The following is a 19,058-nucleotide window of genomic DNA, read 5'->3' on the forward strand; positions in this document are numbered from 1 at the left end:
TTTCCCCAACTGAAGTGCGATCTCGGAGTGAGAATATTGATGTAGGGGGGTGTGGGGGGCATCAAGTGTGACAAGCCTCCTCACCCCATATTTTTATATATAGTGACTAGGGAAGAAAGTCTTCTCTGAAAAGCACAGCCATCTCACATAAACCCTGCACAGGTTAAATATTTAAAATCTGATGATCCAATGCAGTCTGGCTATAAATCTTTTGATCAGGCTATTACAACATGATCAAATGCATGCACATGAGCATACACACACATACATATATATGTATGTTTGGGTACATGACCACTTATCGAATTTACTAAACTGAAAGTCATAATACTTAATGCAAAATCCTGTGCCAGTATGTAGCCAGTCACAAATTATATTATTTCTCTGTTAGTATAACTTGTTAATAAGCAGTAATGTGGGTCTAGTGGGGGTAGGGTGTGTCAAGTTCAACTTAACTCTCTTACACATTGCAGGGGAGAAGGCCTTTCAAATTCAGTGTTAGTGGTGCAACAGGCAGCACACTTGACTGTGGCATAGAAGGTTGTGGGTTCTATTCTCACACCAGGTAGGTAGATTAATTGTTGACACTGCAGTGTAGCATATAGGGGGTGCAGCAATCCTGAGTGAGTCATCCTTCAGATAAGAAGTTAAAATGAGGTCCCTTCTTCTTCAGGTGGTAGATGTGAAAGATTTTGACATTGTGCATTCAGTATCATGACTCCTAGTGTATTGCTTGCTTTTCAGTATCTATCTCTCTCTCTCTCTCTCTGTCTCTCTCTCTAGATATACTGCCTTTCCTCTCCATCCTTGCCATTCATTTGCAGTCTCAACTCTTGTATTGTTTTATTCAGTTAGGTATTTATTTACTGTAATACTATTTTGTGATCCCTATCTCTACAATGACCACCAAGACCCCCCCCCCCCCATCTCAGTCACAGTACTAACTCATTTTTTCCTCAAAGGAGTGACAGTTTCCCATCACATTTAGTCACCTGGTGCTGGAAGTTGTCCTGTTACCTGGTGCATGATTATCAGAGCTTTTATTTTATTTATTTATTTATTAGCATTTGTTTACCTGGGAAGTCCGACTGGGTTAGGACAGGCACCGTTTCAGTGGAGGCACATGGAGAAAGGCTCCATGGTCAACAAATCTTGGAAGATGCCATGCAAAACATACACTATAATACAATGCATGGCAATACAAGGCAAAACAGCAAACGTTAACTATCACATCCATAAAACAGAAGAGATAGGTGCTAGAAATCATTATACTCCGCAAAGTTGCATTTCAGTTTTATTACAGCAATTATATGCTATAGGTTATGAAAGCCCAGAAGGTTAGAGTATGCAAGAAGACCAAAGGGGAAAAACAGACAGTGGTCAAAGAAACAGCGTTATAGCAAAATTTAATTAGGAGAAGAGCTGCATTGTTTGAAATCCAAGAGGTGGGTATTAGGGTTTGCTTTGAAGTATTTTGGATATATGATTTGTCTTAGCAGTCTTTAGTTCTTAACATTTGTTTGGGTGATGGGGAGTACCACAACATTACTGTCTTCAGTGCTGGATATTTGTTAGGGTGATGAAGCATACTTTGGGCCAGTTTAAGTTGATTACATTTTTGATTGCTGGCAAATTCTGACCAGTTTTATTTGTATAGTGCTAGGCGATGATGAATTTTACTTAGAAGGTGGGTTGCAAGTTTTGCTGTTTTAGTTATAACATTGTTCTATTTTTGTTTAAAGGAAGGAATTTATATTTGTTAGTAGGGGGAGAGGCATTGGAGAGAGAGTTGGCAATAGATATGAGGGGGCGGTAGTCTTTCTAGATTGCAAGGTGAGATATGGAAATGCTTTATAGAGACGACCTAGTTTTATTTGTTTTTTTTTAACAGTATTTTGGATGTATAGGTCAAATTTTACATTATCATTCACAGTGACTAATGCAATTTAATATGTGTGACAACCACAAGTCTACTGCTGGGTGCTGATGATATTTTTGTGATCAGAATATTGTATTGAGTTGAAAAGTAGAAATTTTGTTTAGTTTGGGTTATGAGAATATTAAACTGGTTCAAAAAAGATTTGATAGAAGAGTAGTATTGTAGGGATGGCCTGCTAGGTGCTGAGCAGATTAAAGTGGAGTCATCTGCATACTGAACCAGACAGCCTTGTTCCACTGCAGTATAAAGGTTATTTATAAAAATACTAATGGAGAGATGACCAATGATTGAGTCCTGAGGGACAGCAATGGTTATGGGTAGGTGGGAAGAGTATCACGATTTCCATTTGGCACACTTTTGAAACTATCTTGGGTAGAGGGGAGAACACTGAGGGAGACTAGTGTTTCTAGCAGTTTAGTAAGAGAGACTGTATACAATACTTTTAATAAATCTAGGAATGTAGAACAGACTAATATGCCCTTGCTCACAAGTTGATTTATTGTGCTGTGTAAAGAAAGAAGAGCTTTAATGTTGCTACAGTAAAGGCAAAAGTCATGTTGGCGAACAGAGAGTAGGTCATTATTTATTTATTTATTGACATTTGTTTACTAGGGAAGTCCAGCTGCACAAAAAAATGTCCCTTTTTAGTGGAGAAGCAGGGAGAAAAGCTCCAAGGTATCATATTTAGTGCATTCAATATTTACAGTAACAAATTTTATAATTCAGTTTCAGTGAATGAGTAGCATAATAAAATTTGGATTGATATTTAAAAACATTAAATTTACAAACCTTGTACTGAGACTTTACAAATGAAAGCGTAGTGTATAAGATAGCAGTAATTTAAACAATATAATAGAGTGAGGTGCTGGAGGTGATAAGCAAGTTTGAGTGTTAACAGAGAAGTAGTGACGGAATAGTAATTCGGTTGTGCTAATTAGAAGTGGGTTCAGTAGTTTGTGAAGTACAGTAAAGTGATGTATTGGAAGGGACTAAGCAGGTTATGTGATTTAGTGATTTGAATGGAGGCATAAGAAAGGTGATGAAGGATGTTAGAGAGCTATGTCCCAGATGAGGAGCAGGGACAAAGCCAGGATGCAGAGAGGAAGTCTTTTAGTAATGGTTTGAAAAGATGAAGGTGTGTGATAGACCTGATTGATGTAGGAATTTTACCTCAAGTTCTAGCTACACTATTAGAATACAGACTGATCACAGCAACTCTTTGTAGTTTGTAGATGGTAAGCAGTTGTTTATTATTTGACCAAAGGGGAAAATTTAGAAGATACCATTGGAGTCAGGGTCTAGTTGCATGAAAGGTAAATGGGGTGTGGATGATTTTATGGGTTAAGGTGAGTTGAATATAAGATTGGTGGTGAGGAAGCTCAATTAATTTAAGTGTTTTAGTGCTAAACAGTGCTGGGTTCTGTAAGGTTTGTTGTAAGTGAATCTGGTAGCTTTGTTTTAGCACTGTTCAAGTTTAGAACTAAGTGAGGTGCGGCTTGTAGGGTGGTCATGATAGTGACTCCATATTCTAAGAGTTAAGTGGTAGCTGGAGTTACCTTGGCATAGTTTGTAAGGAATATCTTTACTCTGTAGGATGCCTAGTTTTTCCTGTGCTTTCTTCAGGCTGTTGTGTATGTAAATTGAATTTAAGATTATCTCAGAGATAATTTAGCAGTTGGGAATGTACACATCTTTTCTAGGATTATTGACAAGGATCCGAGTATGGCTATTGGGTGATAGTTGGAAAATTCTACTGACTTTCTTCCTTTATGTCCCGAGATAATATATGACTTTTTGCATAGTTTGGGTACATATGATTCTAATATGGTCTTGTTGATTAGTATCAATATCGAGTAGGCTATGGCATCCGCAACAGATTTGAAGTATCAGCTGGATGTTGATTAGCTGCTAATGTAAGCTTTAGCTGTGATAACAGTTTTTTTATATTATTTTAGCTGAGACTGGTTGAAGAGAAAATGTTGAGGTGCTGTTGTAAGTTAACTGAAAGATCTGTATTTAATACCCTCAGCCATGAGCAAGTTCTGCAAATATTTGCTATAAGCAGCACAAGCATTCTACCAAATGGGCCTACCCTCCAATTTGATGTGTAGAGTATAATGCAAAGTCATGTGGGTCCTTTCTAATCTTCCCAATGTTTGTGGGTTGAAAATTGGTACTCCTCTACTAACTTCCTTATGTCAGCTCTCCCAGGGATTTTTTCCAACATTACACAACTACTCCCTGTTTACTTTACTCTGACATGATCAACCTCATCCACAGTGTATTCCTATATTAACTTTCACACTTTTTTAATTTTCATCTTGGTTTCTAGAAAGAAAGAAAGAAAAAGAAAGAAAAAAGAAAATTTCTTGGGTGATTGGTAGGAACGTGCTGTGTGAGTGAATCAAGACAGTAGGTACTGATGCAGCTGATAGGTAATAAAAAGGTGAACTACAGAGCAGGACTATACTCTAAATGTACATTTTGAAGTGAGGGAGATGAGTCTGTAAAAAAATACTTTGATCATCAATGGTAACGGAATAAAACTGGAGACAGGCAGGAGCTCATCCGCTTCTCACTTGTGTTATTTGTTTCACAGTGTAGTGAAAGAAAATGTGTGGAGTGCATAGAACTACACCTTCACAAGGATTATCTATCATACACACACACACACACACACACACACACACACACACACACACGTACATCTGTGAGGGTGTGATAAATCAGACAAGAAACAGTGCTATGGAAAATGACAGAGGATGGACTGGTGAACTTTACAAGGAGCATACTATTAAAGGATCACTGAAGAAGGTTGATAAATGTTACTTTACAAGGAGCAGGATCACTAAAGAAAGTGATAAATGTTACTTTACAGGGAGCAGGATCACTGAAGAAGGTTGATAAATGTTACTAACTTTGGAAAAATAGAGGCTGTAGGAAGCAGGGTAGTACTATTTGATGTGAAAAAAAGAGTTTTTAGTTTGAATTTGAATCATATGACAAGGGAGTTGTATGGAGGAAACCTGCAGTCTATGATGGCCACTTTGGTGTGTTTTGACAATTTTTTCAAATCTGCTCCAGGTCTTGCCATCAGAAGCTATCATTTCATATCTTTCAGAGCAATGGCTAGATAAGGAACTTCAACTGCCATTTATCCACTCATACTCTCCATTCTATTTTTCTAGACAAGGTCCTTTATTCTGCATCTTTCTATACTGTACACATTGGGAAATGGAATTACCCTGCATCCCCTAATAACCATATATATATATATATATATATATATATATATATATATATATCTACATCTACATCTATATATATATATCTATATCGATATAGATATAGGCAGATATATAGACATATACATACCAACTCTTGACATCTCATTTTTACAGAGAAAACATAACAGTCCCAAGTCTGCCTATATGACATTTCCCCTCTTGGCTGTTCCCTTGCATCAGTGATATGTGTATACTTCATTTGTACTGCTTAACTTTTGATCAATAGGGCACTAAATGTTAGGAAACTGCTTACTTCTCTCTGAATTGTCCCATAAGATAATTAATTGTTCCCTTCCTCAAAAAAAAAGATGCCTGGTCATAATGTACAATCTAATGAACAGTCTCCAGTGTTGCATTACTTTTTCATTGAAAGGCACTGCAAACTAATATCTATAGCTCTGAAGCTTAGTCAGAACTCACCCCTTTTAGGTTGCTGGTGGCTTGGAAGTAGACAAGATATGCCTTCTTAGGTTCCAGTGGTGGATTCCAGTAGCCGTTGTAGGTCTGATTGTCTCCCACAGTGAATGGTGTTGCTTCTGGCAGGCTATCAGGTGGTAGTTCGGCAGTAAAATAATGCAACGTTCCTTTAGATAAAGCATCTTCATAAGCAATAGGGACCATAAAGCATTCCTGAGGTCCAAGCTCTCGACGGATCTTTTTAGGTTTTTCTTCCTCCACAATGACTTGGTAAGTGCTGTGGAACAAAAAGAAAGACTGGGAAATGATAGTGATTAAGGCACATTTTACCATGGGCTGCTATAATAGAGCAGTGAAAGAATTTACATTTCATTTCAATATTATACTTCAGATGCTGCTTTCATGTTACTTATACTTTACACATATTCCAAAATCTGCTTGAAATTTACTACCTTGTATTGTTTTAGAGTCAGCCATTCTACACTACAGAATTCTTCTTGCACTGACTTTACTACATTTCATAACAACATACATTGTATAACAACTGTGCTAAATTCAAGACCAAGGAACAAAGAAAAGCCTCAGTAAATGTTATCAACAAAAATATTGTAGTGTAGTATAGAAAGGATTTTCAACCAAAGAGAGACAGAATATTTATAACACAAGAGTTGTCAATATTTAGGTCACCACTGCAACGATACTAAAATATACTACATAGTAAATTATAGGCATGCCAGCTATGAATGATGCAAGTGTTTACTCAAACTGAGTTCCATGGTTCAGTTAACCTGTGAGACAAAAAAAATGTCTATATTAAAAATTAGACAAAAGAATGTCATAAAGCTTTTGGTTTTCCAAAATACTCTGTTTTAATTCTAATTTACAAAGCAGCCTACAGTAGTATGTGATTCCCATATTTTCCACTGAGAGTCTAATCCCAAAAATGCCATCTAGACAAACAAGCCGGGTGAAGCTTTAAACATAACAAAAAATGTATTTTTCATATATGGCAAGCCCCTGTCCAACACCCTGACATCTACTTATAAACACTAATTCCATGGTTGACAGGCACTAAAATCAAATGACAAAAGTCATTCACAAAAGGATTCACTGTTGGCTTATAGACAAAATACATACTGGAAGTGATTTTCCTTGAAAAACAATGAATAAGAAGAAGCTGATTAGTTTGAACCTCATCCACTTTACACTTGATGAATTCTAGATTAATGGTAATAGTTAAATCGTTGTCCATTAAACAACTGAAAAAAGCTGGTGAATGGTCCTCTTCTGTACATTCAACACAAGATGGCATGACCCTGTTCTTCTAGGTGTTGTAAATATTTTAGAATATCAAATATGTCCAGACCAGCTGTAAAAAATCAAACTACTCTGTCTACTTATCTCTAATTACTCCGTAAGAATCATAAACATCACTATCTTCTCACCCTCTCTTAGTGATTATAGTTGAGTTACTTATTGGCCCTTTAAAATAATAAATGCCCCTAATGTTACCTTTCCTCTGAATTAGATTCTTAAAATATATACTGTAAACTCATACCTGCCTGCAACTGACTGGTTGTCCATCTTTCAGGACAGTTATGTGGAAAATGCAGTAATTCTGTCATTCAACATGACTGCTGGACTATAAAACAGAGGTCTTGCTTTTTATCATCAGAAAATGAACATGTGACGGAGCTACCAACTCCTAGTCAAATAGGAAAAAATCTCCAACTGCAACCCAGGTGTCCAGAGTTTGATTTGTGGCTCAGACATCTGCTTGAGCTGTTTTCACAGCTCTGGTGCCTATTGAAGTTGGAATGGTGTCACTTAGAAAAGAGGTTACAGGGACAGTAGTGATCTTTTGGTGTGCACGTAGTTAATTAAACTGCTTATTAGTAACCTTCACTGTGAGTCTGGCACCAGAAAGGGGAAGACATACTGGCTCCAGTGATGATATTTTTTAGACTGTTGCTTGTTTAATTAAAAAAAATGTATTTTTTTTCTGTTGTTCTATTGCACTTCTGTCGGCTGTAGTATAGATTGGACATCTATTTTGGAGATGCCCCCCCTGTACCCTCATGGCAGGAGTGCACAGCAGGACTATCTAATTGAAGGTTACTGGTTTAGGGCTTAGTCTGAGCTATTTCATTGGTGCAGGGCTCAGTTTGAGTTATTTAACTGAAGCAGGGCTCAGTTTGAGTTTTTTCATTGGTTTATTTGTATTAGCTGCTCTGCTGTTCTTGTGGGTAGCACACCACCAAGCAGAGGGAGTAACGCTTTGCGATTATAGACACCAAAGCTCCAATAGAAGTATTTTCCCATAGAAGCAGCTACTATCTAGCAGAGCAGTTCTTGATTAGCTCTCAGCTATTCAGTGAACCACCAAGCAGAGATTTTACCTCTTACTTATCAACATCAGACCCTATAGATCCCCTCTTTTATATACCTTCTACTGTACACCCCATAGGCTAGTCACCCTAAAATAGCTTCCTGCTTAATAACCACATCTTGTTTCCTTATCTGCTGAGATACTAGGTTCAAACCTTACATTATAGACTGTATGTTTCCCTCTGTTTTCTTGCCAACCTGGTGGACATGAGCTTTTTGAGGCAGTGTACCAACTGGCTCATGTACACTGATAACCCCTTACTACTAAATCACTCAAGTACAATCTGCTCTCTCACACCGAGAACAGCAACACTAAACAGGTTACCAGGCCATGCACCATGACTCTTTTTCATAATATGCACTCAACACATAAACCTTCATATGCAGAGGTACTCTCCAGAAACCTACCTTAACACCAGAGACCTCAAAACACAAATATGCTACACCTAACACAACAGCTAAAGCACCCAATACACATAAAAACACTAGCACTTGTTTCTCACCAAATAAACTCTTAAGGCAAAGCACAGCTCTTACAAATGTTTTAGTTATTCATGACTCTATATTGAGACATACAGATACTCCACTCACCAGGTTGAACAAGGAGAAGGTTATGGTCAGCTGCCTGTCTGGTGCAAGGATTCACCAGATCCCACATGCACTCAGGTCTCTCAACAACAAGTACTGTTATGACTCTGCCATAGTACATGTCGGTGTGAATGGCTTGAGAAGTACCTGTCTTGACTATATGAAGAGACATGATTGAGCTCTCTAAATATGTGTCCCAGCTGGGTATGTCCCTAGCTTTGAGCAGCATTTTACACTCAGCTAGGATGATATCACAATATAAACAAAAAATGATTGGCATCAATAATTGGCTTAGTTTCTGGTGTCATTCTAAGGGGATCCAGTTCCTGTCAACCTGGGACGACATAGTGGATACACCACATTGCTTTGCTAGAGATGGCCTTCATCTGGCACCTCTAGGCTTTCAGTTGCTGACTAAGGCACTTGAATCCCCCATAGTGCCTTTTTTAGGCAAGGTCACAACAACAAAATTCTCAATGTGAAAATATCAAACACAAAGAAACTAAGAGTCATGCTGCTAAATGCTAGGAATTTAAATCAGAAACTGCACTCTCTACTGCTCTCCCGGGAAGATGTTTACATCTGTTTAGTCACAGAAAACTGGATCAAGGCTGCATAAAGTAGCCCGGCCTTACAAGGCTGCAATACCTTCCACACTTTCAGACCACAAATCGAAGTTATGACAAACAAAGGAGGTGGAGTATCTATCTTCATTAAAGATAATTAATCCTCTAGACTGGTTAGATAAGAAACCTCTAAAGAGCTACTCCAAGTGAAAACTACCATGAGTAAGACCCCCCCCTTTCAGGTCATTGTCAGTTACAGGTCCCCTTCCATGAACCAAGATGTCTACACAGCTTATTTAACCCTACTTGGGATAATTAAGATACAACCGAGCACCCTAGTCATGAGTGACTTCAACTATCCTTCCATTAACTGGGAAACTTATATAAGGCTGGACTCACTCGCACAAAAGTTCCTGGACTTTAACTGAAATGCCCTGGAACAAACAGTGCACCACCTCACAAGGGACTTCAGTATTCTAGACCTGTCCTCACCAATATGAGTGACCAATTCAACACAACAAGTGTTGGGCCTGCACTGGTTAAATCCGACCATAAATTAGTCATTTTTAAAGTAGCAATAGCACCAGAATCCTTTTCAGGCTAAAACACTTCATCATAGCTAACTATACCCTCCTAAAGGAAGGTATAATCAACTTCTAAGCTCCAGTTTCCACAGATATTTTTGACAGTTATACTAAGGTATACACTGATGTCCTGTATAAACATCTACACAAATGTATAGACACAGCCATGTTGGATAGGATTAAAGGAAGATCCTCAAGAAAAAATAAACCATCTTGGTGGACATCTAACATTAATAAATTATACACTAAGTGAAAGAAGTTGAGGTCTAAAAATACAAAAGTGAGATCCCAGAACTGGAGGAGCACCTCAGCCTAAACAAGCTAATAAGACAACTCACAAAACCTTCAAAGAGCAACTATGAGAAAAATTTATATACCATAGCCAAGGATAACCATAAGGCTTTCTTCAGCTATGTCCGCAATCAAAAAGGTATGACTCAGATAAGTGCTAAACTAATTATGGATGGCATCACACACACTTATCCCGTGGAAATTGCAAATTTGATAGCTGACATGTTTGGTGAAAATTTCACCGCCCCCATTCCCCCCAAGCATACCACAAACTGTGTCTTCATCGTGTAATCCTCCCTGCATCTCCAAAGAGATAGTCATCGATGCTCTCTCCAAGGCCAGGAACACAACCTCCATGGGACCAGATGGCATTCCAGGCTGCATTCTTAATATTCTAAAACAACAGCTAGCTTTGTCCCAACTGAATGGAAAACAGTGACTGTTATCCCCTCCACAAGGCAGCTTGGCAACAGACCCGGGTAACTATAGACCCATAAGTTTAACTTCATTTGTAAGGCACTGGAACAAATCATCATGGACCTCATAAATAAGGATATAGGTGACCTCCAAACCCTGATCCATCCCAGATTGGTTTTGTCAAGGGCAGGTCATGCCTGATAAACCTGGTGACTTCATTGAGAATGTGACCAAAGCCACAGATGAGGGCAAAGCCATGCACACAGCCTATCTTGACTTGGCCAAGGCCTTCGACACTATCCCTCATTCGGGTATCATTTACAGACTAACGTAGTTGAATATCAACCTACGTGTTGTCAGACAGATTGCAAACTGGCTCACAGATAAACAACACTCAGTCAAAGTGGGGGACTTTATCTCTACCAGCAGACCTGTCACCAGTGGGGTCCCACAAGGGTCAGTGCTGGGCTCCATCTTGTTTGGCATACACTTCTCAGAAGTCCAGGCCAAAACGGTGGGACTGTGGCTAACCAAGTTTGTGGATGACTGAAAATTAGGTGCTATCATTGACTCCCCTAGTGATGTCAGTGTACTTCAAAAGGGGCTTACACAGACCAGTAATTGGTGCCAAAGCCATGGTCATAAACTAAATGCTAAAAAATGCATCATTATTCCCTTTGGTAAAATCAATGCCCTAGCTGATTATAAAATAAACAATAATACCCCAAGTGCCAATTCAGTATTGAGAGACCTGAGAAAACAAGTTGACTGTGACCTCAACTTTGACCACCATGTGTCTACTGTGGTGAGGAAGGCATTCTACATCGCTCACCTGATTAGCAAAGGCATTGCTTCAAGAGTAAAAGAGTTTTTAACCTCCCTGTGCTTTTCCCCTCTTCAGGCCTGTTATTGAATATAATGCCGCCCTTAGTATGTACCAAGACACCTGCAGCAACTTGAGAGTCTTCAGAAATTCAGGGTCCCCAGCATATGTCTTATATGGACAGACTTATGTCACTGTTACTGTACTAAGTAGCATATAGACTACTTAGAGACAACTTATGTTTGGTTTACATGGCTATCTCTGACTCAAATGTAATGGAAGTGTTGCACATCCGTAAGTCAAATGGGACTAGATTCAGCCATTCCAGGGACCTCAATCTAGCCTTTGACATAAACAGGACCTTATGCAGAGACAGATACATATGTCAGAGGTTGCCACTCCTCTGGAATAGGCTTCCAATCCATATCAACCAGAGCAACTCAATGAACCTATTTAAGCACAACCTAGATGACTAGATAGGAAACTATTAATTTCTGTTAGGGACTGCCTCAGCTTCTCTCCTGGACATGGGTAGCCCTTGCTAGAAAAGCCTTGGGCCTAGACAATATCTCTCATCTAGTATTATACTGGAATTTAATGGCTAGGCTTGTAAAGGACCTTGGGTCAATAGCGTAGTAACATCCTATGAACCTATGAACCTATGAGTCACATGTTCCCCATATAGACAATTGTTTAGATAATTAAAAACAAAAACCTCCAACCTCCTGGATAACAGCTCCTATAGCTGGCTTTCTATACCAAATGGAGAACAAACAGACCATTTAGGGAATAGGACTTAAGAATGCTGCCAGATTGATTAGAAAAATAAATTGCTCCACCTTTGTATCAAGATAACATTTTCCCCTTTAATAAAGACAAAAGTCCATAAGGGGAAACAAGTCTATTTTTGCAAGGCATAACAAATTAAACTTTACTATCCAAAATATTTTTGGAAAACAGCAAACCATGTTCTGATAGGAGTAAACCCTCATGCTTCATTAATTCAGATTTAACTGGAAACTTGCGTGGAATGCTACTATCAAAGCCCTATAATAAAGAGCTCATTATCCATTCATATCATCTCTAGAGTTTTATAACTCTTCAGAACGTTTTCTCATTCCTCCTTTTTTGTTGCAAGAAAGTAACATTACAGCAGATTCTTCACCTTGTTCAATGATCTTGACCAATGTGGCCAAGGATTGATGTGGTTCACACTGGTACTGAAGGCTGGGTAAAGATTCCATTGGCATGGCATGACATTATAGCCATGTACCCACTAAGACATACAGTTTGTAAAATAATCTGATCATAAGACTGACGTCTACCTGTGTGCCACCATTTTATGAATGCCTGTAGCTATGATCCCTGTTTGAATCATTTATATATGTCTAGCTGTGATTCCAAGAGGAAGTCCATCAGTCATAGAGGAAAGAGTTAGCTAGCAATTTAGTGATTGTGCTGAACTTTTTACCTGTCAATAAAGCCTTGAGTAGTTCTGTGATTTGTTATTCTCCATTCTAACATACTCATGCCTGCACTGTAAAGTCTTCCATTTGGACACAGCAGATTCAATGTAATCTGACTCCATCTCTCTATTAAAAAAGTTGCAAGGTAATTTGTACCATCTTTTACTGTATCTGCTTTTCCTAAGCAGACTTTCTGATTCTTTTGTCAGTGTATAAAAAGATTAGGCAGTGAGATTTGTAAACCAGTGTCATGCAGATCAGGTCATTTTTCACCTAAGGCCTTTCACCTTACAAATCACTGAATTAAAAGCACAGAAATAATCGAGGAGGTTGTAAACTTGAGTCACAGTTGATAACTATTGGTCATCTAAATTCTTGGGTAATACATTCCCATCCAGAAAAGATGTGTATTCAGGTTGTCCTTGCCATTGGCAGAAATATGTATTGTATGTACTCTGTATGCCCAGCACGAATAAACAGAGAGTTTATAGCATCTGAAGAACATTTTTTTTATTTTAGACTGTGAACTGTTAGGTGCGACATTTTATAGTGGGCTTAAAGTCCAGACAAACATGTAGATCCATAAAGGATGCTACTGTCTCTACTTTTTTGCTTGTAATTCAAGTTAGTCCCTGGCCTGAAGAATCCTTTCTGATTTTGGAGGTAAGTTAAATATCTACAATTTAGTTTTTGTCTAGCCGGAAATCAGATGCTTATCAAATAAAATTAAACATCGTATAGGTTCTTTTGGAATCTAGTTTGAAAGTTTGATGAGGTACAGAAGATCATTGAATGATGTTATTCTTGGTCATTTTAATAAAGTTTATGGTTCGGTGAAGGAAGATCTGCAGACAACAAAACCAGGAAAAGGAAGTGGCAAATGGCTAATACTTGGGATTTCCAAACTAGATCTCAGCTGGAACAGCTAGAGATAATATTTAATATGAAGTGACATTTACTCTAGATAGTAAACCAACTAATAACACTTGCAGCAAAGCCTACTGTGTTAATACAGTCAAAAAGTATCCTGTGATTAACCAAAACACTGAAAGCCTTCAGTAATATTCCTAAACAATGCATCAGGTAACAGTCTCTGATCTCCAACATCTAAAATTGCATCAGGAAGTATCCACAAAGCTTTCAAAATGTTTTTTTTTCCAGTATTAAAACTATAGTTACAGCTTATAAGTAGGTACATTTATTAAGAACATCCATTGAGATACTTTTCCATCTCATTAATTTCAGTGCCCCAATGTATTAGTCTCAAATGGCTGTTTCATAAATATTGCTAGAGAAAGTTCTATCTGTCTGATAGCAAGGACTATCTGTTTCTGTAAGTATTTTTATCGTCCTTGTGCAGTCTTCTGACTGCAAAGTAAGTATAGTTAAAGAAACCCCAAATGCAGGTGCGTAACAGGGTTCTTGTGTCTGCAAATTTTCTTTATTTGGTAGTATGAATTGTAGCCTTGACCAGTTTATTTAATCCATTTGAGGGTGCAGCGAGTTTGAACCTGAGATAGCAATAAAAACACTGAAATCTATCAGTTTGCTGGCACTCCATCTTCTAAAAGTAATTTACCTGCAATAAGTAAGAAATGAATAACTCTACGCTCTTCAGCTAAGCGTATATAAAAAACAATTGGAACGAAGAAAAGTTATTGCAGTTTCCCTTATACAGGAAAAAAAAAGAAAAAATATATGCATGTAATACAAATCTGCTAATGGAATTGTTTTGAAGACACATAACACACACACACACACACACACATATATATATATATATATATATATATATATATATATAGATAGATAGATATATATATAGATAGATAGATATAGATATATATATATATATATATATATATGGGTCTAGGACACATGCTCGACTAGCATATGTCCGAATCACAAAACATCGAACACACATACACGAAAGCGCTTAACATTGAAAAGCGCTTCCATGTACGTGTAGTTCAAAAAAAAAAATCTACATTTCTGCAGGGGGGCTTCCCTGCACTTCCCACACCCCCTACTTTATTATTCTCACTCCAAGATCGCACTACAGTAGGGAAAAGGGAATTTTCCCTTACCCGCACTGTAGTCCGAACTACGAAACAGGCACACATACATGGAAGCGCTTGTCGATGTTAAGAGCTTTTGTGTATGTGTGTTCGATGTTTTGTGATTCGGACATATGCTAGTCGAGCATGTGTCCGGATCCTATATATATATATATATATATATATATATATATATATATATATATATATAGATAGATAGATAGATATAGATATAGATTTAGATATATGCAGACAGAGATAGATATAACTATAGATATGAATGTATATACACACCCACACACACGCACACACAGACACACACACACACACACACACACACACACACACACACACACACACACACATATATATATATATATATATATATGTGTGTGTGTGTATTTATGTGATTGTGTGTATTGTAGCATTGTGGAACCAGGAAAACAAATATGGATGTATTTAGGACTGTAAAGGCAGCTTGACCAGGTCAGAATTACCAATCCTGTGAGTTATGAGGAACTGTGTGTTTGTTTAAGATACTTTAAAAAGGAAACTATAAATAATTAGAACTGTATGACTTTTTTCTGTCTGATATTGGAGCAGATGATGCAGCAGGGTCAGATCAATAAAACTGATTATGTCAGTTCTTTCATTTATCATTTATTTTCCAGTTATTTTTTTTTAATAATTCTTGGTATTGTTTATTCATAATGGCCAACACAATATGATTTATTTTGTAAATAAATTTGATATTCATTAGGAAGAAGTGTACTTTAGGCAATGCAAAGATGGTGCTGAGACAAAAAGTGCATTTTAGGTTCACAAGTTCATAGGTGTGTACTAGGCTAATGGACCTGGAGCCTTTACAAGCTTAGCCCATAGGATTACCCTGGCATCATGCCACCCAACCTTAGTTCCCAGTGCCTCTGTCGAGTATAGCCACTAGAGTGAGCCCTGTGGTGAATTTTCTATTTCCCTTCCACTCATCAAGATTTCTCTTGAAGAGGGCCAGTGAGGTGCTCTGTTTGACATGTATGGGAAGTCTATTCCATAGCATGGGCAGTCTCTGGGTTATGAACCTATCCCTCCAGCACGTTCTGTGGATTGTGGTAATGAGGTTGAGGTCTCTGGAGCATGTGGTGTGGAGGGATAGGGATTTCTTTAGATGCAGCATTTCAAACAGAGCCGGGTCAGACATGGCTTTGTAAGTCAAGCAGAGATCATCTCTAAGTAGGCGATATGAGACAGAGAATAGTTGAAGTTTTTGAGTCTGTCCATATAGGATGTGTTTAAGGGCTAGGATTCTCTTTGTGAGGTACTTTTGTGGCCTCTCCATTTGTTGCAGGTGTCTAGTGAGATACATACCAAATGGGGCATTGTACTCGATGACTGGCCTAATGAGGGAAGAGTAGAGGGAGACAATGACCTGTTTCTTCCTAGATGCAAAGCACTTAGTAATGAGATGTGCCATATAGAAGGACTTTCTGACCACAGTGGCAATGAGGTGGTCAAAAGAAAGGTTGCTGTCAATCTGTGTTCCCAGATCTCTTATAACGCCTTCTGTGTTCAGCATACCTCCCAACTGTACCGAATTTCTCGGTTTTTACCGAGTTTTGGGGTCCAAATAATGGGGTGGCACTATTCCCGAGTGGCACCCCTTCATTTCCGATTTTTTCCTACTTTTGTTTTAATTTTTTTTCTTTCACTTTTTGAGCTGACGTCATCACGTGCGTGATGATGTCAGCTCCATCAACCTGTCAGAATTCAGCTCAGGGCTCACATGCACACATTTCCAGCTGGTTAACTGTCTGTTCAAATGGAGTTCAAGCACGAGCGGGAAGGATTGCTAGCTTGATTGCTTCTTGGGAAGGAATTGCTGCTGCAAGCATGGGCAGGAGACAACTAAGAATGGGTACTGTAGAGTTAATTTATATTTTTAGCTCATGAACGGAGTTATCTTACTAAGCTTGTATGTTCTGCAATGGAGTTTAGAGGTATTTTCTGGAGTTAGCATTTTCATTCTGCTTTGTGAACAGAGTATTTTCATTTCTTTAGTGGTGCTAGCATTTTCCTGCATCAGAGGAGTTATTTCTGTCTGGTGAATGGACGGATTATTTTCATTTTCTTTCGTCTAGGTATTTCTGTGCTTGCTGAGGTTTTACTGTCTGTTTAAATGGAGTTCACTCTCTGCAAGCGTGAATGGGAGTTTAGTGGAGTTATTTCTGTGCTTGCTTTTTCTGCCTGGTGAATGGAGTAGAGATGAGTTATTTCTGCAGCATTTTTCCTGCAACAGATCTGTTTAAATGTAGTTCACTCTCTGCGAACGGGAGTTTAGTGGAGTTATTTCTGTGCTTGCATTTTCTGCTTGGTGAACGGAATTTTGCAACAGAGGAGTTATTTCAGTGCTTGCTTACGGGAGTTTAAGTGTGGGTACTCTTTATCTGCAATGGAGTAAGGTATTTTTAGCTCCATTTACTAAGCGGGTACTGCAACAGAGTTATTTAAGCAATGGAGTTTAAGGTATTTTCTTGTAGGCAGATTTTAGTGTGTGTGTGTGTGTGTGTCTGTGTGTGTGTGTGTGTGTGTGTGTGTGTGTGTGTGTGTGTGTGTGTGTGTGTGTGTGTGTGTGTGTGTGCGCGTATGTGTGTGTGAGAGTGAGATTGTCTGGAATGTTTGCCTCATACATACGTTTGGTCTGTTCCTCATTAAATTATTGTTTTCTGGCAAATCCAGTGAGAACTGAATTCACTAAATAATCATAGCCATTTAAGTTTCAGTCTTCCTGTCTTTCAGGAAATGCATGGTTGGTAACACAAAACAGTTTATACTAGCAAACAACTTTTCTATAATCATACAAGTAATGTTTAAAATGTGTCCCTGGTTTGGGGCTTTTGTCCCCTTCCCAATAAATTTTGGCTATTTCCAGATTTCTTATGCTGCATAGGTCTTCAGGGGGAGATAAGTATACTGCTGCTTATAGTAAGTGTGTTTTTGTTGTTAGTAGTAAGACGGATAGAATACTTACTTTTGATATAGAAGGCTGTGGGTTCTACTCCCACAGCATGTAGATTGCTGATACTGTACTTTGTTGTATTTTGCAGTCCTGAGAATGTCCTCTTTGGCAGAGATAGCTAGTAATTATGGACCTGTTATCAGTTTGCCATGATGCCATCCATTCCCAGTTGTAATATTACTAGCTTATTTTTTTTTATGCAACATAGGCAATTTATATCTCAAGGGCAACAGGCACATTATTTGTAGATGAAACTATGAAATATTAAGTTGTTTGCTAGCAGCAACCTCTTCATTAGTTACATATCTCCTTAATGTGGAATTATGTGACTTTTACTTCTGCAGAGATTGTGCATATTTATTGATAGTGGTGGATTGTAGATGTTACTCAGACTTTTATGATGGAAATGTTCTGAACTGGGCAGTTTATTCAAATATTGGTTCATGCATTTTATTTCATTGCTTACTGTAAAATGTTCAAAACAATAAATTTAAAACTCACTGTAGCAGTTATGCAAGGAATATAATTTATTACTGTCAGGAAGATGTATCAAAGAACACATGTATGTTTTATGTGCAAAGGGGCCTATGATTTGAAAACAGCCCAAAGCTAATCTTTATCCACCACTGGCGAGATGCATTTTCTTTGAATGTGGGTTTCAAGGGCAGAGAAGTTATAATGCTAAGTCTATTTTCATTGTGAGACTGTATTGCTTTGTTTAGCAGAGGTCTAGTAGTGTTTATGCTATAAAATGTAAAATAAAAATTTTAAATGAATTTAAATAAACATTGTAGAAGGAAAGCAGTATGCACATTATAGTGTTTATGGTAAATAGGGCAAAATAACCAGGTAATGGGACACTGGAATGGCTGCAGGGGGACTCCGGTGCCATATTTTGGTTATCTGTTCTTCGGTTTGCATTTGAATGTTGGTATCCCACAATTCCATTAGAGTGGTTCGGGGTTACCTAATTATGTATGCAAATTATATGCTAATCAGCGTACAGATTTGTACCTATTTTTCATGGGCCTTGTCCAGATTTTTGATGTTTTCAGGTTGAGAGGTATGGTGTTCAGTGGACTACCATTGATGTGGTAATTCATTGGAACTGGGTTTTTACCAATGGGGATGATGACACATTTTTTGGCACTGAGCTTAAAGCCATGGTTCTGACACCAGTTGTTGGTCTTAGTGAGGCCTTTCTGTAGGATGTCAACATCAC

General features: G+C 38.1%; 1 protein-coding gene across 1 annotated transcript in view; it reads right to left on the bottom strand.

Annotated features, from left to right (window-relative positions):
• Nucleotides 1-19,058, bottom strand: part of PTPRU (protein tyrosine phosphatase receptor type U) — a 4,710,560-nt gene that overhangs the window by 1,758,006 nt on the left and 2,933,496 nt on the right. The window contains exon 12 of the mRNA XM_044089740.1: nt 5,647-5,920. Within this exon, the coding sequence (XP_043945675.1) occupies nt 5,647-5,920 (274 nt within the window). The remainder of the gene's footprint in view (nt 1-5,646; nt 5,921-19,058) is intronic.

This window comes from Protopterus annectens, chromosome 1.part1 (genome assembly GCF_019279795.1).
Source record: "Protopterus annectens isolate FY-2018-M chromosome 1.part1, PAN1.0, whole genome shotgun sequence".
Taxonomy (NCBI): domain Eukaryota; kingdom Metazoa; phylum Chordata; order Ceratodontiformes; family Protopteridae; genus Protopterus; species Protopterus annectens.